The sequence below is a fragment of the Sciurus vulgaris genome, assembly GCF_902686455.1.
Source record: "Sciurus vulgaris genome assembly, chromosome: 5".
NCBI lineage: Eukaryota > Metazoa > Chordata > Mammalia > Rodentia > Sciuridae > Sciurus > Sciurus vulgaris.
This window is the reverse complement of record NC_136465.1, coordinates 23506188-23526774: the sequence shown is the minus strand read 5'-3', so window position 1 is coordinate 23526774 and position 20587 is coordinate 23506188. Positions and strand designations below refer to the sequence as shown.

The window sequence follows — 20587 nt, the reverse complement described above, 5'->3', positions numbered from 1 at the left end:
TAGCTTTTATTTTCTTACTTCTGGAGTCAAAGGTCTACATAGTCTCCCAGTCTAATGCTTGCACACACTATAAAATCTGCTGTAAACCAGCACTGTCTTGCCTTTCCTGTAATTAGGCTACTTCCTTATTGTTTCAGGCACACAAAGACTCATTCTTGTGTCTGAAAGTTTGCTTATATTGTTTAACTTTCTATTGTATTTGCTTTTAATAAAGATGCTATAAAAATAGCCTTGTGTCTTACAATCTTTTTTTTTTTTTTTCCCCACAAAGAACATTTTCTACTATAATGTGTATTGTGCCCTTTACAGGGATCCATGAAGAGGGACTTTAGCTCAGACCTCTCTGCTGTGTAATCAAGATGGTTATTTCTTATAGAAATTACTATACATAATTAACTATATTTCCTTTGTTACTTTGACTGCTAGGAAACTCAGAATCACATACATATCTCTTCTTTAGTACTGACTATATTCTATTTATTTGCAGTGCTGGGTATCACACCCAGAGCTTCACGTATGCTAGGCAAAGTGCTGTCATTGAACTACATCCTCAGCCCTAAATAGATTCATAGAGCATAATTTTATTTGTATTAAATTTTCTTCTGACCTCACTTTATTGTCCTTACTTTGGGAAGAAGGAGCAGTGCCTTTTATAATAATTTACTCAATATTCTTGCAAACCATTTCAAATCCTTTTTGGAATAAAAAAATAAATAAAGCTTTTGAAAAATGCTCAACTTGCTTAGTCTTTTTGCTCTTTTTTTCCAACCTCATCCAGCCCTCAAATCCAGCTTGTCCATGTACTCTTTTAACCTTCATGAATCTTTTTTTGAGTTCTTATGTTAATGTAAATTTGCACTTTCTTAATTACGGTTTGACTCCTCAGTTTTCATGTGTATTAGTTCTGTTGCAGCAGGTTGTATATTTTTTTGGTGTGTGGGGTCATGGCTTATACTTTTCTTAATCATCTAGTGCAATGACATTGTATCAAGAAATTTCCTTTTTACACTATAATGGTAACAAATGATCACTTTTTAAGCTTATTAAGTCTCAGAGCACTCCGCAGCACCTCTTATTTAAAGGTGTAGGACCTCCATCTCCTTTTTTGGGCGGTACTGGAGATTGAATCCGAGGGGCTCTACCACTGAGCTTCATCCCCACCCCGTTCTATTTTTTACTTTGAGAAGGGAAATCTCACTAACTTGCTCAGGCTGGTCCTCGAACCTGCGATCCTCCTACCTCAGCCTCTAGAGTAGCTGACTTACAGGCGTGTGCCACAAACCTCCAGGAACCCATTTTTTTTCTATAGCACCCTTGTTTCATGGACCTAAGAAGACCCTTCGTCGATTTAACGTTTCTTGAGCTCCAGCTCTATGTTCTTTGACAGGACATCCTTTGAGATGTTGCCAGGGGGGTAGGTCAACTTGGGGAGGGGGAACAGGTAGGTTTTGGTGTGAGTCCGACACCAGGGGCCACCTCTTCAACAGGTAGGACATCAAGACTTCGGCCAAATACAAAACCTAGGTGAAATGTAGACACCTTGAGCCCCGACACGTCCACGCCCGACAGTGTACTTTCTGGGGGCTAACTTCGGTGATCGACAACTCTTCTCCCGGGGAAAGTCCAGTACGTTAACACTGCACCGAGTAAACTGGGACGAGCGGTAACCTGGGCTCTAATCCCAATTCCAGCCTCCCAGGGTGGAAAGAGGTTTCCCGGAAAGGTGAGCGCGCCTCCCACGCAGCGGACGCCCAACCTCTTGCCCTCGGGCAAAAAGACTACAAGTCCCAGCAGGCAGCGCGAGCCGGTCGGCGCCAGTCCTCCGCCGCTCATGCTCTATCGCCCGCCTTCCAGTGGAGCGCTGCTCGGGGGAGTCTTGTGTACTGACGTCACCACGCTGGCGCCGGCGGTCCGTGCGTGCTGACGTCGGCGCGTTTAGATCTCACTTTTCTAGGCTTCTTAAATTGCCTGTCAGCTGGAGCAAGGGTTTGCTGGGGTTATAGGCTGTGGTTTGGCTTTGTTTATTATTATTATTATTATTATTTTTTAAAAAAGCCCGAGGTTCCCTGGAGAGGGGCGGCCGCTCCCAGCCAAGTTTTCGACTCAGGGGCCCAAGATGAACAAAGTGTGTGCTATTTTTGGAGGTTCCCGGGGTATTGGCAGGGCAGTGGCCCAGTTAATGGCCCCGAAAGGCTATCGACTGGCGATCATCTCCAGAAATCTGGAAATGGCCAGAGCCGCCGCAGGTGACCTCGGCGGTAGGTATCCAACTTGTGCAGCTGCATAACTGCAGCCCCAGGCCTGAAGTTTGTGGGTAACACGAGCGATTCTGAGGCTTGGCGATTCAGCCGCGGCAGGAGCGCCGGCTCCCGAGGAAGGAACTGTTCGTGCAGACCGCTTACCTGCTTCCGCCTCAATGCCACCTGCGCCGAGGGCTGGGCGCGGGGAGGATTTTATTAAGACTTCGCACTCTTGTGAGGCCCCGCTAATAAGCCTTCACCTCCCGTGCTGATAGTGAGGAGCTCTGTTTTGGCATCTGGTAGGAGAGAGCCACTCTCAGTTAACTTTATGTAGGGGACAGGGCAGGATCCCCTGTGCGGCTACAGGGCTGGGAGGAAAGCAGTTTAGTCTGGAAAGGTAGGCCTGCCACGTAGAACCAGCTCGCTTTAGTTTTGCGGAGGGCTGTTCCTGCCGTTATGCGAATGCACAAAGCAGTGTAGCAAAGAAAAACCTTTTGGGGTGCCAGCCGGTTTTGTGAGATGCCTGGTTTGCTTTGCATCTATTAAGCCCTTTAAGTCGATTGACTTTGATGAATTTTGTAATAATTGAAATTTATTTGGCTCCTCCCTTTGTATTACATTCATATTTCATTTTTTGACTTATTAATGGTCAATTATTGTTTTTCATATTCAAGGTCTCTTAGTGGTGATCAATAAAGGGCGATTGAAATACACCAAGACGGGTGCTGTTTAATTAGAAGAGAGAAGAATACTGATAACTTACTATCAGGAAGGCATTGGGAGGAATAGACGCCTGAGGGTGTTATTTCCTGCCTTTTGCTTTTAAAAGAAGTTGCTGACAAGTTTGGTACCACCAGTTCAGACACACTGTTTCTAGTTCGGGAAAATACAGGGCTCACTGAAGTTGCAACTAGTGAATACCCGTGAATACTTCTTTCAGCTCATAGTCGTTGCCATTATATGACCAAGGAGGGAAAAGGTGATGCTCCTGGCTGGGTTATCCCAAGCCATCAGTGCTTGCTGGACTAGATTAAAAACCATTAGGTGAGTTTTAGAGGATAACTGTGGACCCAACAAGTCTTCAGATGAAAACCAAGAGTGAGACACAGGTGATGCTTTTGGGCATTTCATTTCCTTGAATCATGTGTTCCATAAGTGATTGGTTTTTACTAGTAAAGTGTGATTTTCCCAGGTGCCTTACCGTTTCCAAAGGCATGAGGGAATAACGTTATTGTAAACATATTTGGCAAAATCAGGCAGAAAATAATTGTTTTAGTTTTAAAAAATTGTCCCATTTAAAGTATAGGTATATCTGCCTTGACAATATGGTGTGAGAGCATTGTGCATTCAGTAGAAACCAGTTCTTTAAATTTGAATTGACTGGGCCCAATGGTGCATGCCTGTAATCCCAGTCACTCAAGAGGCTGAGGCAGAAGGATCACAAATTCAAGGCCAGCCTCAGCAACATAGCCAGGCCCTTGGCTAATTAGCGATATCCTGTCTCAAAAAACCAAAACAAAACAATTATGAATTGGGATCTGCCCCAGACTAGTGATATGCAAGATGATACTCTCTTGATGCTGGGCAGTGCAATAAACTTCAGCTCCCAGTACACCATGCAGTCAGGAGGGTAGACACCCCTTACTCTGTAGTGTACGGTACTACTTAGCTTCCTGTTTGGTATGTCAGGTGTATGAAATGCATTTCTGACCTGTGGTATTTTCACCCGATGATGGGCTTATCTAGATGTAACCTCATCGTAAATCTCGGAACATATGTATTAAAATGGTAGATTATTGAATAGGGAATATTTTGTTTCCTTTTGAAGTGTAATTTTTTGGCATTTAAACATTTTTTTTGAAAAGTGGACATTTTTGAGATGTAACAGTTACTTTTAGTGAAAAATTCATGATTTTTAGTTTTAGGTTTTTCCTTTTTTATGGTTTCCTTTTTTGTCTTATCTTTCCTGATATTCAGGCTTTAGTATATACGTGCAATAGTACACTTTTAGGGCTTAAAAAAAAAAAAAAAAAAAGGCAGGGCTGGGGATATAGCTCAGTTGGTAGAATGTTTGCCTGGCAAACACAAGGCCCTAGGTTCAATCCCCAGTACTGCAGAAAAAAAAAGGAAACCTTGGAATTCATCCTTAGGACCAAAGAAACTAACTCAACCTAAAAGAATTAGATGTAAGTTTCAAACAAGGAATATAAACCCAGAAAACTGTAGAATTGAGCAGCATAGGTTTAGTGATAAAACTACAAACATGAATCTGAACAAAGCACTGCAAGTTTGAAAAAGGCTCCTGCAAGATTTTATAGATTCAAAACCAAGTTTTATTTTTTAAAATAAAACAGTCTTTCTAAGAGCCAGGATCTCTTAGTCAGGTGCACTGGCACATGCTTAATGCCAGTTACACCTGAGGATGAGGCTGGAGGATTGAGGTTCGAGGCCAGCCTTAACCATTTAGCAAGGGGACTGTCTCAAAAAGGGCTGGACATGGAACTCAGTGGTAAAGTGGCCCTGGGTTCAATCCCCAGTTTAAAAAAAAAAAAAAAAAAAAAAAAAAAAGGTCAAAGTCTTTCCCAGGTTGTCCTTGAACTCCTGTGCTCAAGCTGTCATCCCTCAGCTTCCAGAAAGACTGAGTACAGGTGTGTGCAGCTGTGCCCTGCAGAAAACAACAAAAAACAAGACCTTCCAAAGTTTTCTAATCAACTTTCGTTATATAACTTTCTTAGTCCCTGCCCACCCCCATCCCAGTTTCATTTGACAAGTGAGAGTAGGAGCCCATGGCTTACTTATCTTTTATCTCAAGGTTTAGTAGAAGCCTGCCGTGTAGTAGGGGCTTACCAAATGTGTATTGAATAAATTCAAAATTTAAATTATAATTTATAATTAATTCTAATGTAACTTTGTTTTGTAGGAAATCATTTAGCATTTAGCTGTGATGTTGCTAAAGAACATGATGTTCAAAATACATTTGAAGAGATGGAGAAACATTTAGGTCAAGTAAATTTCTTGGTAAATGCAGCTGGTGTTAACAGGTTGGTCATAGATCTAAGTAAATTTCTAAGGACTTTTTTTAAACCCATTTAGGTTTTTGATTAGTACCAATTAAAGTATTAAGTTGTTTTACTTGTAAGAAAATGTATTTTAAAACTTTATCAGTCCATAGATTCTTTTCTTTTATATTCAAATAGGTGTCTAGTTTGATCAGTTTTAATATTCTAATCCTTGCCAATATTGAGCTATTGAATGTTTCCACAACTCCAGGGGCTCTCTTTCTTGTCAATTAATATTTCCTCATTGCTAACCAGTATTCTGAATTCTGTCACCGTGTGTGTGCGTGTGTGTGTGTTTTGTGGGGAATTATAGGGTAGGTATTTAAAAAAAAAAGACGAATTTAGAATAATATAATATTGCTAAATGAAGCTGAGTATGGCAATTGCTCAGGCCATTCAAAACATTTTGGCTACATGGTTCCACTTTTAGCAATTAGGAATATTTGTCCCTTCCAAGTGGATCCTCTCTAAAGGCTTGTCAGTTATTTTAGTGACTCGCAAGCCAAGGTCAAAATAGTACTCTCCAGGTATTTTAGCTCAGATATGAAGAACTTCTTACACTCTGCTTTCAATCAAAATGTTACCTATGTCTTGATTTTTAAAAAAAATGTTTTTAATTTACATGCTTTTTTTTTTTTTGTAGGGATAGTCTTTTAGTAAGAACAAAAACTGAGGATATGATATCTCAACTTAATACTAACCTCTTGGGTTCTATGCTCACATGTAAAGCTGCCATGAGGACTATGATTCAACAGGGAGGGTCTATTGTTAATGTAGGTGAGTTTTCACCTTTGTGGGTTTATAATTATTGTGTATTACTGTAAGCGCATTTAATCCACTAATTTGTAACTTTCACTTGTGAAACTTTTCTTTGTATTATCTGTGGGAAAATATTTAATTAGCTAATCAGTGAGTAAAACAGGCATCACAAATTCACATCCTTTTGGGGATGGGGCAGATGTTGAATGATACCATCAAGTAGTAGAAAATGACAGTAAAGGCCATGTGATAAATAACAGAAGACAACTATGTTCAGTTTCCAAAGGCCATGTGGAAAGGTGGTGGCCACTGCCCAGATCTGGTTGATTGTTGGTGTCCATGAATGTGGTCTGAGTTTTGCTAAAAATTCTGATTTTTCAAGAGAAATTGGGCATCCCAATTTTTATGTGAAGCCTAATTTTAAAAATATGGACAAGTAATTAAAAAAACTGTGGACACTGGGTACTAAACAACAATTAAGTAGCAGTTGTATAAATTTGCAGACGTTAAAGTAACAGATTTTAGACCTTTGAACATTCCTGCATTGTCTAACATGAACTTTTCAGGGGACACATTATATCCAAAATGTAACAAAGTGAAAAATTCATATTTCCTGGTATTTTCACTGTATCTTTTCTATTTTTAGATATGTTTGGATACTCAAATACTATCATTACCTTAAAGTTCCCTGCAATATCCAGTACAGTAGCATGCTGTACCGGTTTGTAGCCTAGGAGCAATAGACTATACCATGTAGCTTGTGGTATGTGGTAGGCTCTACCATCTAGTTCTGTGTAAGTACACTCTGTGATGTTTGTGTGACTATAAAATTGCCTCACAGTGGGTTACTCTGTATGTGCCTGTCATTAAGTGATGCATGACTGTATAATGTAGGTAAATTTTTAATATTGGACTTGATTATAATAGAAAAAGTGGAATGTTTTCTTTTTCTAAAGTAAAATTACTTAAAAATTTTTATGAGCTTCTCATTTAATTTTTGTATTATAAATACAGGTCAGTGGTGCAGAAAATTACTTCCCCACTTCTGTTTTGCAAGCAATTATTTGCATATAGTTGGTATTTTGAATTATAAATTATTATTACATATTCATTAAATGAGGTCACCTAAGAATCTTTGGTAGGCATTGCAAGTTATATCACTGAAAGCAACAAAATTGCACTTTTATGAAAAGTTTATAATTGAAGCAGCACTGGTAAGTTCACATTGTGACAGTACTTCAAATTTAGTGAGGTTTATCTTCAAATGAACTATTCTATTAGGTAGAAGTGAGTATTTCCTTATGTCTGGTTGTAGAAACAAAATTAATCAGACTTTTTTCTGGCTTCAAACCTCTTCCTGCTGGAAGCCATTATATGCCACAGAATTTTCATTATATTTGACCTACTCAGATTAGAATGCTTTGCATTCTAGATCAGTTTGCAAGTCTCCTGCTGGGCACTTGTGGTTTTACACCAACTTCCTTCAGATCTTGTTTTCTGTGTTTGTCTGGAGCATACTTGGATTCTTAAGTTTATTACTCAAATGACTGTGGTTAGAATTACTAATGTGAGTAAAGGATAAGGTAAAATGGGTTTTACCTTTTTTATTTGTTTACTATAAATTGTCTGAATTTTCATATAATCCCTATTAATTGTTTTGAATTTGCTTACTTTCTTTTCTTCCAGGAAGTATTATTGGTTTAAAAGGCAATTCTGGCCAGTCTGTGTATAGTGCCAGTAAAGGAGGATTAGTTGGATTTTCACGTGCCCTTGCTAAAGAGGTAGCAAGAAAGAAAATCAGAGTGAATGTAGTTGCACCAGGTCAGTAGAAACTTTTTATTAAAATAACTTTATTATTTTTTGCTTTATAGAGAAGCCATTAATTTGCCCATTCCTGGGTGGTGATTGATTGCCATCTGGGTACAGTGGTTTTGAGATGATTGTGAAAAGAATCAAGTAGTAAACTGGTGAGAAGAAAAAAAATACCTCATATCTCATATTTTACTTAAAATATTTATTTAAAAATGTACTAATTATGGAACAACTTAAGGTAAAGAGGATTTTAGAGATACTTATTCTAGTCAGTTTTACAGTTTAGAAAATTGAGCCTAGGATTTGGAGTGATTTGCATAATAATTTATGGAAAACGTTAAAGCCCTCTAAGATTTCCCTTATAATCATTGAAAAATTGAAGTTATTTTCTTTTTGCTACTATGGTCTATCTAAATTACCTGAATATTCCAGTTTTCTAAATTTTACCTTTATATTATTTGCCTTTTGTTAAGTTTCTAGTTAATAAAATTGCGTGGATTAGTGAAGAGTGTAGTAAAAAGGTGTTGAAACTCAGATCCACATTATCACTCATTAACTGCTGTGCTAGATTTTTGTTAAGTATTTATTTGACTGATAAATTGAATGTTTTCATATACCTCTGCCAGTTAGCCTTGAAATCTTTGTCTTAGCTTACTATAAGTATTTAAGAATTCATTACTTATGTAAAAAAGTTTATTTTGGGTCACTTGTTTGTAAGAAAGAATGGGCTGCAGTAGATCTTTCCCTTTCCAGTCATTAATGGCCCCAGCGTTGACCCTAGAGTTGGCATTTTATTTGACATTTGATGTTAAGCAGTAGGTATCAGTGATTTTTCAAAATGACCTGTTAATCCTTTTAGTGTCCTTTATCCCAGCTCATTGTTTAGGCACAAAGACTTGCTTAATTTGGACATTCCAAATCCACGAATATTTGAGAACTGACTATAATTCAGATGTACCCATTTTTTGAAAAAAATCCAAAAGCTGCATTTTCATTATCACTTTTTTATTATTCACTTTTCATTACCTACACTGTTTACAATCCTGAACAGAAGTGGATAGATATAGTGAATTCTACTTAATGATATTTTGAAAGCTGTGTAGTGTAGGGATCATGCAAGTATGTCTAAGTCACAATAATTCATGTAGGAAACTTCCTGAAGTGGCTTCCTGTGTACAGGGGCTGTGCTAGTTCCTGAAGTTCCAAAAATAAATATTTCTGTCACAGTGTGCTAAGCATCTTGGGAAAGACAGACAAATAATCACAATGTGGCGATGAACTGAAAGTAAAGATATGTATATGCTGCAGTGGAAATGCTGAAGAAGGAAGGTTTAATTTTGTCTGGAGTGAATTATTTGTCAAAACTATGGGCTAGATAGTGGGAATCCAGTTTGTATACAAAGGGAACATTAAAGAGTGTTAGGGAAGTGTGGTATACCCTTTCTTAACTTACTTTCCACTGTAGTTTATACTATAGATAAAAATCTGTAGCTAAAAATGTGGCCATTTTAATAGGGTGTCCTTTATTATTTTACATTGTTTAAATAAATATGCTTCATTGGTCAAGGTAAAGTACAAATTGAAATAGAATAAATCAATTCTATGGATTATTAACTTTATTTATATAGTAATTTCAACCAGATTCCTTACCAGGTCTTTTAACAGAACTAACAGATATAAGAGTTAACTGACATAAAAAGAAACAAATTATTTCCCTAGGCACCTACAAATGGAGGTTTCAGATAACAGGGAAGTAGTCGAAAGCAGATCATAATAAGAAAAACAAGGAACAAGGAAAATAATAAATTACGGCATTATTCATTGCCCAGTATTATTGATTATTTTAAAGATCATTAATTTCTAAGCTTTGATATTACTTTAAATATAAAATAAACTCATCATGGATATACTCACTAATTGGAAAATATTAAATATGGGAAACAGAATACTTGATAAATTGAACCTGTAATAGATATATAACTTAAAAATGTTTGAAATAATTTGTACATATTGTACAAAATTCAGCAGTACAGAAAGGCATAGAGTGAAAAGTAAGTCAGTCCTCTCTAGACATCATTTCTTTCTTTAAGATTACCACTGTTACTAATTTCTTTTGTATTTCATATGTAAGCCAATAAAGTGTGTGTGTGTGTGTGTGTGTGTGTGTGTGTGTGTGTGTGTGTGAAAACAAATTATATTATACTAGTCACATGTTCTTTATTCATAGAACAATATATCTTGGAGATGAATCTGTATTATTTTATATAGAGGTACTATACTTTATTTTGGAATGTAAGTTGTTTTATTCAGATCCCTACCCTTCTACTTCACTTTTTAAGATAACAGCTTTATGGAAATGTAAGTCATATCCCATATACTTTACTCATTTTATGTGTACAACTCGGTGGTTTTAATGTGGTCACATAGTTGTTCAATCATTACCTAAATACATTTTAGAACATTTGCATAATCCCCTAAGAAATCCCTTGTCCCTTTGTCCCCATTTCCCTCCAATCTCCCCAGCTCCTTGCAACCCTAAAGTACTTTCTATCTCTATAGATTTGCCTATTCTGGACACTTCATATACATGGAATCATAAACTATTTGGAATTTTGTGATTGCTGCATCACTTTTAATGGCTGAACTAAAACATCATAATGTCTATTTTTAATTAGTTGCACCCTAATAATGTTTTTTATAGGGGATACGCCTGTTTTGTTTAACCTATTGCCTCTTGATGGACTTTTAGGTCCATCAAGATCTTTTTCTGTTACAACTAAAAATGCAGCAACAATACTTGTGCATAATTTATCTCGCATATTTGCAAGTGTCTGAGTGTAATCTGGGAAATGGAATTGCGAAGGCTTGGAGGATATATGCATTTTTAATTTGACAAATAGTGACATATTGAATTTATTTCTATACGATGCCTTAAGTGTTTTGGTACTGTTCAATTTTAAGTTGGAGAGCTTTTGTATTTACCACTTGGAGACAATCTTGTTGTCAAACACATGCATAACCATGACGTCTGTTCAGAGCAGGTATTACAGTGGGCAGTGGGTGCTTTTAGGTGCTATTTTGCATGGTGTTTATTTCTCACACTCTTACCCCATAAGCATAACAGTAAGACATGCAAATTTGTTCTGGTTAAAATTTTGGTCTAGTTTTTGACAAGACCCTATTTCTTCTTCTTTATTAAAGTGTCTAGGGTTGAGGTGTTCTCAGGTCCTAGAAACTTGCGACAGAAAATAGACATCTGAAATTGTAGATATGGGTAAATAGTGTCACATCCCATGCTTGATAATACAAGTTATGCATCCCAATCTGAAAATCTGAAATCTAAAGTGCTCCAAAATTTAAAAGTTTTTTGAGTGCTGACACGGTGGAAAAATTCCACACAATGTTACATGATCAGTTGCAGTCAAAGTACAGGCATACCAAAAACATTTTATAAAATTATTTTCAGGCTGTGTGTATAAGGTGTATTTGAAACATAAACAAATTTCATGTTTAAACTTGAGGCCCATCCCCAGGATGTCTCATATTTGTTCAGAGATTCCAAAATATGAATTCTGAAATTTGGTACACTTCTAGTCTGAAGCAGTTTTTTTTTTTTTTTTTCTTTCCCCTCAGTACTCTGGAGTAGAGGTGTTCAATCACTAAACTATATCCCCAGCCTTTTTATTTGGAGTTCAAGGTCTCACTAAATTGCTGAGGCTAGCCTCCAACCTGCAGTCCTCCTGCCTAAGCCTCTGAGTAGCTGGGATTTCAGGGTTGTACCACAGTGCCCAGCACTGGCTCCAAGTATTTCTGATAAGGGATACTTACACTATACTGGTGATAGATAAAATCCTGGTATCTTATTTAAATATAAAGTTTCTGTTGTGTATAAACATGTCAAAAACTGAAAAAAGTGATATAGTAATATGGAAATGAATTTATTTATGCTATGTAGCTAGTCCGAAATGGATAAATGAAATATGTTTCCCTGAGAATTTATCAAATATACTTCTCATTGGACAAGAGCCTTGCAGTTTTTATGAGTAACAGTAGTCCTCTTCCTGAAGTGTTCATATTGAAAAAAGGTTGGGGTAGGGAGTATGGAGCAGTACTGGAGCACTTACTTGCCTAGCATGTGCAAAGACTGGGTGTGATCCTCAGCACCCCCCACCCAAGTGTACTGGCTGTATCATTACATATATAGTATAAAATGGAAATGTTCTTAGTTGAGTGCATGTAATTTCAGTTATCCATTTATTGATTTTTAAGGAGTGATTGCTTTGTAGCCAGTTGGAAACTTCTGTTCAGTAAAGTAATGCAGCAACATCATTTGTTGGACAGTGGCACCTACTGGTAGTTTATAATTTTTATAGCTCAACTTGAAAGTCATTTTAAGTATATGCCTAGTAAAAGGAGGAGTAGAACAAAATTCCTAGAATTTTACAACTAAAAAGTAAAAGATTGGAGAGAGTCTTTTGGTGCATAGAACTGGAAAGTGATATAAGCACAAAGATAGACGTGTGGGATGTTTAAGGACTACTTATCTCTCCTCAGGCCTATGATTTGTGGTGTAGAACCCAGAAGCTTCTTATATATCATGCCTTGGGTTGTGAATTTATTTATGTGAGGATCACAGCCTATGAGTTTCAGTGTAAAACCACATATTTGATAGAGCCCAGAGTAATTTATCATTAGAGACTAGTTTCACATTTTTGCTTTTATTTCAGATGAACTGGGATAGACATAGGAGCTTTGAAAAGCTGCAGATAGATTAGGGCTTTTAGTGAAACTATTCTGTATGATACTATAATGGTGGCTGTCATGACCTTATGCATTTGTCAAAACCCATAGAACTGTATAATCTAAGAAGTGAACCCTAATGTAAAACTATGAATTTTACTTATCAGTATTGGTTCCATTAGTTGGTTTAATTAACACTAAGGAAAGATGTTAATAATAGGGGAAAAATGTTAATAATGTGATGAGGGGGTCTGTAGAAACTTCGTATACTTTTCTAAATATAAGTCTATTTTAAAAAAAGCTGCAGATAATGATGAAAGAAAGTCTTGACATGTTCTTGTCCTTCTTATCAAAAATAATCTAAGAGGAAAAGAGGAAAAACCAGTATGTAGTGATGAATTTATCCCTTCCTATCAATTTGGACTCTCTCACCCACTTCACTTTCAGACTTTTTTTTTTTTTTTGGGGGGTACTGGGGATTGAACCCCGGGGTGCTTAACTATCGAGCCACATCCCCAGCCCTTTTTATTTTTTATTTTGAGACAGAGTCTCACTAAGTTGCTTGTGTCCTTGCTAAATTACTAAGACTGGCTTTGAACTTGGGATCCTGCTTCTTCAGCCTCCTGAGCTGCTGGGATCAGAGGTGTGTGCCACTGTGCCTGGCTACTTTTAGATTTTTATTAGTGTTCATTGATGATTAGCAGCTATCCCATGAGACTTGTTATTCCAAGTATTTTTGCCTAGGTCTTTCCATCTAATGGTCCGGGGAGGGAACCGTGGTCCTTGCGTATGCTAGGTGAGCGCTCTCCAAGAGGAGCTATCTCTTCAGCTTCTATTTTTACCTAGGTCTGAGGAGAAGCTGTGGTAAGCTTCCTCTAATAAAATAACACTCTTATCCTTCCACACTTGAGGAAGTGCCAGGGAATCTTCCTGTGATCTGGGAGGCTGAACACCCATGATTTTCCTTCTGGACTTCTTGTAATCATGGTGAACTGAGAGAGCACCACTCTAATTTACAGATCTCACCTACCGTGGACACAGCCTCTAGGATTTCAGGCATGTGCCACTGCGCCTGACTTTTGTTTTTAACAGTGATGTAACTGAGTTCATTTATAATTTCTTTTAAATGCACAGTTTTTCATTCATTTCAAATATACTTCTATAGCATCATTGTTAATACCTGCCTATTTTTCTGTTGTGTGGATATAATTTATTTAGTCTGTTGTTAGCTTGTTTCTAGGTTTTCTCTAATGATCTGTCACTAATAGACTTCATGATAGAAATTCTGTGATTATTTCTCACAACACTTTAAAGAAAATATTTAGGTATTTATAAGTTAAAACCTAAAGTAAATTTCATAGGTCTGCGTAATAAACTAGTGGCCTAATTGATTCTAAAGACAATATTTAGTTCACATTTAATATGGTACTTTAAATGACAGTATATTTAGGTTGATTTATATTTGAATTGTAAATGATTTAGTTTAATGTGTCTATTTGAAAACTATTTTTAAGATTGCACATTAAACAATCACGTAGCATGTCTAACTTTTAGTACATCTATTTTTTTGTGACCCAAACTTCAAATATTTGTTTCTAACTACTATTGTTTTCATGTAGATTAATATTTACTTTCTTTTTAAAAACCTAAAAGATTAAGTAGTGTATAAAATACTGATTGTAGGTTAAGCATTTTATTAGTAATATGTATTTGTCTCAGATTAATCTTATAATATTTTCTTAATAAATCTGAAGTTTTCCCTGACACATATCAGTTATCATTTAAAATTGGTTGCTTAATATAAAATGTAATACTTTATACTGTAGAACTTTGTTTTAGAGCATGTCCAAGCTTCATTGCATTCATATACCAATCTCAATTTCAGTTTTTATTTTTTTGTGTATACTCACATCAGAATTGTATATGACTATCAGATTTTGTTCTTATACAGATATTGTAAACATTGGGCTTTCTAATCATCAGTTATCTTGGCCATAGCAAATGGAACTGACTAGTTCTTAATCAGAATGGCCAAATTGGTTCATGTGACCATTTTTGTGATGCCTGTTTTCCCTCGACACAACTCTTTATTCCCACACAACTATAATTTAATAATTTCATGGCCTTTTATTTATATCTCTCTAAGGATATCCACCAGACTTCCTTACACCATAATTTGTGCATAATTGTATGTATAAGTGATTATTTCCTCCATCAATTGTGGGTTTCCCAAGGAATGGAATTTTGCTTTATTTCATGTCTGTATCCACCCATGACATTACATGAGATTGTCTTTACGTTTTGCTAACAGTTGGGCCATATACTTGGGGATCATATATTTTAGTGTTGAGTAAATGTTCATTGAGTTAAAGTGAGTAAAATTGTGGACTGTTTTGTATAATTGATAACAAAACTGTAGCTCCTAAACAAGGTTTATTAATTTCAGATTTTTAGATGCAAATTCATTTTTTTCTAATTGAGCAAATATCTTAGTGTCTACTCTTTTCAACCGGATGATCATTTCTCTTTTAGGATTTGTTCATACAGATATGACAAAAGACTTGAAAGAAGAAGAGTTAAAGAAAAGCATTCCTCTTGGAAGGTTTGGAGAAACTGTTGAGGTGGCACATGCAATTGTGTTTCTTTTAGAATCACCATATATTACAGGACATGTTCTAGTAGTGGATGGAGGATTGCAACTTACGATGTAGTTTAGAGATTCTTCAGTTATAATGGTGATTAGAGTCAAGGGCATACTTGGTTATTGATAAAACAGTCCTACTACCTGGGTGACAATTGCTAATCAAACCTATTGATGCTACCAATGTTGATTTCTTTCTTTATATAAATGTCTGAAAAGAACAATGTGTGACCAATTGGTTTATCTAAAGGGTATGTATGATCTGTCTTTCTTACCTTATACACCATATCAATTTTAGTATGTAGACATTTTGTGAGGGACATAAACACATTTTCATTTGTGTTTTGCCTCAGAAATGGAAAAATTTATATTGTCTAATTGTGATGAATGATTTCATTGTATCAGGCTGAATTTTCTAGAAGTTAACTTTTGGGGCAGTTGCTAAAATAAGTATTTCATTGATTAGTTGTCAGTATTTTAGCAACCATGCTAAAGTTAAACATATATTGTTTTGCATGTGCTTAGGCAATCAATTTTTTATACAGGTTGGAAAAAAGAGTATCAGTTAGAGAAAGGCATGAAATTAGAGTTGATTTCTTAAAGCAGTATTATTTGTGATTGAACAGCTGGGCGAAATAACCTGCAAATTTAAATGTGGTGCAAGTGGCTCATTTGTAGACATTCTCAAAGGTAATGAAGATTAGTCCTTAAGGTTTTAATATCTGATACAGTAATGAGCTGTATGGATCTCATGAACTTAGGGAGTGTTTTTTTTTTTTTTTAACTTACAAAAACTCAGTATTGTGAGTTACTTAAAAACAGTTTAGGCTTTTGCATGGGTACCTGGAACAAATTTGTACCAAACCAGCAGCTTCAGTTGCTGCATGCGTCCAAAAATGCACTAAGTTGTCTCCCAAGTTGGAAGCATTCAGCAAACAATGGCAAGGCAGAGCTACCCAAAATGTGCACCTGATTTCCATGACAAATATGGTAATGTGGTATTAGCTAGTGGAACCACTTTCTGTATTGCTATATGGACATACATAGTAACACAAGTTGAAATAGAATGGAACCTGTCCCCTGTTGGCAGAGTCACCCCAAAGGAATGGAGAGGTCAGTAAACGTACCAGCTGATATAATACTGAATTTCAAAACCAACTTATTATTGATGCCAAGTAAAAGCATTGTGTGTCTATTAAATATGGCATATTGAAGAAATAAAGTACACTTGAAACATTAAAAAAAGTTCAGGAAACAACATTAAGAGTTTTTTTTTTATTGTGAATATAATGATTCTTATGCTAAAATTTTAGAAAGTAATCATAAAACATTTTAAATATATATGCAATAGCAATGAGTTAAATGTCTTTGTAAGAAACAAAGCAATAGTCTTAAAAGAGAATGTTTGCCTGGGCATAAAGATAAAAATATGAACTGAATGTAAAATATTGGGTAATATTTTTTTTTTTTTTGCATTGAACTCTTGTGGGGAATAATGCAGTATTTTAATGTCACTTGGTTCATGTTGTTTTTATTTATCATTTTTCAAAATGTTTTAAATATTGCATTCTAAAATAATTGTTTAAAGCTTTTTTTTGAAGCAGAACATTATTTTATCTAAGAGATTATATTGAAGATCCATGCAAAATATGAATAGGATATACTAATAAATTCAGAGTAATAGTATTATAAGTCAGTTATGGTCTAAATCAAGATTCTTGATTCCTTAAAATTATTCTTTTATTAAAAAATAACTTTATTTTATTTTATTTTTTTAATGTGGTGCTTAGGATTGAACCCAGTGCCTCACACATGCTAGGCAAGTGCTCTACCACTGAGCCACAACCTCAGCCCTTTAAAATTTATTTTTAATTTATCTTTTGAATAATTTTCTTTACTTATATTTACCTGCTCTGGATATGCGACAGTAAAGTATGAGCCAAGTCAGTATTATTGAACAAATTGTCTACTAATGCAAGATACAGAATATATCAGGCGTTAACAATTCCAGGCACCTATGGGATATGTAGCACTCAGGATAGTAACAGATATGATGCTTTTAAGCTAGGAGAGATTATGCCGCCAGAGTAGGAACTTCTGCTGTTTCACCTACTGGCCTTTGGCTACCTGCACTTCTTCATGATGGCTTTGCACTCAGGTTTCAGTTCCCCCCAGTGGACAACCATGTTCTGAAGTCACCAGTGGTTAAGAAGAAAGCAGTGTGTTTCACTGAAATGGTGATGCTGAAATACAGGTTAAGCTAGGCTTAACCTTTAATCATCTGTATTTACACATTAAAATAAGAAATACACCTTTTAAACAGCTCTCACCCTCCCCTAGCCTATATCAAACTGGTGGAATATGTACAGAAGTCTTGAAATAGGCAAAATAAACCTTCATTCTTCCATTTTAGGTGAATTCTCCACCTACTTTAGCTGACCTGGTACAATTTGTGATTTCATACTTGCATTGTGTTTCTGAAATAGGTTCCCAGTTGTTGCCTTTAGTCAGAGATTCAAGAACTTTAATGAATTTTTTAAAATATATTTTTATTGTAAACAAATGAGCTACATGTTGTTTCTGTTTGTACATGGAGTAACAGCATACCATTTGCATATTCATAAATTTACATAGAGTAATGATGTTTGATTCATTCCATTATTTTTTTCCTTCCCCCCACCCCTCCCACCTCTCTTTTCCCTCTATACAGTCCCTCCTTCCTCCATTCTTGTCCCACTCCCACCCCCCATTAAGAGTCATCATCCGCTTATCAGTGAGATCATTCCTCTTTTGGATTTTTGAGATTGGCTTATCTCACTTAACATGATATTCTCCAGTTTCATCCATTAGCCTGCAAATGCCATAATTTTATTATTCTTTATAGCTGAGTAATATTCCATTGTGTATATATATATATATATATATATACACCACAGTTTCTTTATCCATTCATCAATTGAAGGGCATCTAGGTTGGTTCCATAGTCTGGCTATTGTGAATTGACCGCTATGAACATTGATGTGGCTGTATCTCTGTAGTGTGCTGATTTTAAGTCCTTTGGGTATAGGCCAAGGAGTGGGATAGCTGGGTCAAATGGTAGGTCCATTCCAAGTTTTCTAAGGAATCTCCACACTGCTTTCCAGAGTGACTGCACTAATTTGTAACCCCACCAGCAATGTATGAGTGTACCTTTTTGGCCACATCCTCGCCAACACCTATTGTTGCTTGTGTTCTTGATAATCGCCATTCTAATTGGGGTGAGATGGAATCTTAGTGTAGTTTTGATTTGCATTTCTCTTATTACTAAAGATGTTGAACATTTTTTCATATACCTGTTGATTGCTTGTACATCTTCTTCTGTGAAGTGTCTGAAGAACTTTAATGAATTCTTAACCAGCAGAATGGTCTACAGTTGTTATGACTCATATATATGATGGAATATTACTCAGCTTTAAAGAAGAATGACATTATGGCATTTGCTGGTAAATGGATGGAGTTGGAGAATATCATGCTACTAAATGAAATAAACCAAAACCAAAAAACCAAAGGTCAAATGTTTTCTCTGATATGTGGATGCACTAGAGATGGGGGCGGGGCACTAGAGAAGAATTACTTTAGAGGAGGGGAATGAAGGGAGGGGGAAGGGCCTGGGGGTAGAAAGGTTAGTAGAGTGAAACAGACATTGTTACCTCGTGTGCATATATGACTGCATGACCAATGTGATCCTGCTATATGTACGATCAGAAAAATGGAAGATTATACTCCATTTATGTATGTTATCAAAATACATAAATGTACTGTCATGTACAACTAATTAGAACAAATGAATGAAAAAAATTTTTAAAAAGGTTAATGGTTAAAACCAATGTATTAAAATTTTGCATTGAAGTTTTAAAACTTGTGTTCCTTTCATACTTCCATTCATATTCAATTTAAGAGGGGTTGTAACTGTTTTTTAGAGATAGAATTATATGTTATAAATTATTTTGGGAGAGATTATTTGTGTGAAGAAGATAACTTAACTTACACTTCCATTACCCAGAAGACTGTTCTGGATATTTAAGAGTTATATCTTACATTACTGATATATTTTTCCAAACTTTTTGAATGGAAGTATGTGTAAATTAAATCCTACTGTTGTCCTAACTTGGCAAACATATTATACTTAAATAAAGTATTTAATAGTTAACTTTCTTTTCTATTAATTTTGTCTTTCAAGTTCATTGTAAGCTTCTGAGGGTAGAGGTCATACTGTGTTTTCATTCGTTTAAACAAATATTGTATTTATTTTGATATTCCCATCTTGCCTACTTATCTCTGGGGACATTGGATATTCTAAGTAAATACATAGATGTTTTTTAATGATTCAGGATCATTAGTCATTATATTGTGCTCTAGTTTGGGATGTCATTGAGATAAATCTCAGTATATATTCTGGACTATTCTTTCTTGATCACATTCCTGTGATTTCTCTCTCTTTTTGATTCTTCGTCGCTGACTTTGATGCTTACTTTCACTTTATAACTGAATTTGCAATGCTAAGCTAATCAACTTTTTCGCTTAGGTAATATGCCTTCAGTTTGACTAATTATCACCAGTTTAATTTGGAACTCTTGACCTGTAATCCAAATGGAGATGATATTAGTAACACTTGTGTTGCCAAATCCAAGTCTGTGTATTTACTGCTCAAAAAGGGTCCAACAAATCCAGGACAAGTTGCTAGGGTAAGGAACAAGATTTGGTAAGCCATCAAGATGGAATAGATGTTGAACTAGAATTCTGAAGTAACACAGGTTTTAAGCTTCTTTTATCTTTAGGGAGAAATTGATGAAACCTGGTAGCTGGTAATCTGTTCATTTGCACCAGCTTTGAAGGGGGAGGGGCAAGATTAGGGAAATTTTTGTAAATCAATCTTGTCCTGCTAGTTTAAATGATGAACAAGGGCTGTGTGCTCAGGGAAGTCTAGGCTTTTTCTAACAAAGAATAGCCACAGATAGCTACAGTTTCCCTTCTGTCCAAATTCCATTTCACAGTCTTATGTGATAAGGGGGTGCTGACTGCTCTGGCTACTTCCTGCTGAAAGTGGGTGGATGAGGAGTGATGGAATGGAACTGTTTAATCTCGAGTTGGAAATGTCAGACGATCTGAATGCACAAGCAAGCCATCCTATAAATGCAAAATAGGTCTCTGCATATGAGTACTAATTATATAATCCATTTACTCCTTTATCAGTCGCTACTTGTACCTTGGGATTTTGAGTTTTAGCCTCGTTAGAGCACTTTGTAATCTTGTTTCTGTGAACTCTTCCTAGCTACATTAATTGTAATGTTCCATAG

General features: G+C 35.9%; 1 protein-coding gene and 1 pseudogene across 3 annotated transcripts; both read left to right on the top strand.

Moving 5' to 3' along the window:
- The first annotated feature begins 1938 nt into the window (after window positions 1-1938).
- Window positions 1939-15322, top strand: CBR4 (carbonyl reductase 4). Of its 2 annotated transcripts, none has more exons than XM_079142331.1 (5): window positions 1939-2258; window positions 5161-5281; window positions 5943-6076; window positions 7745-7879; window positions 15143-15322. In XM_079142331.1, exons 1-5 carry the CDS (start codon window positions 2117-2119, stop codon window positions 15319-15321), a joined length of 711 nt encoding a protein of 236 aa, XP_078998457.1. In that variant the 5' UTR covers window positions 1939-2116; the 3' UTR covers window position 15322. The 2 variants fall into 2 exon arrangements, with proteins under 2 accessions (XP_078998457.1, XP_078998458.1); XM_079142332.1 differs by lacking the exon at window positions 15143-15322 and adding an exon at window positions 13457-14196.
- A 764-nt stretch (window positions 15323-16086) lies between these two features.
- LOC306662534 (cytochrome c oxidase subunit 7B, mitochondrial-like) lies at window positions 16087-17782 on the top strand (annotated as a pseudogene). Its single transcript has one exon. The product of its transcript is annotated as a cytochrome c oxidase subunit 7B, mitochondrial-like (transcript).
- The last annotated feature ends 2805 nt before the right edge of the window (window positions 17783-20587 follow it).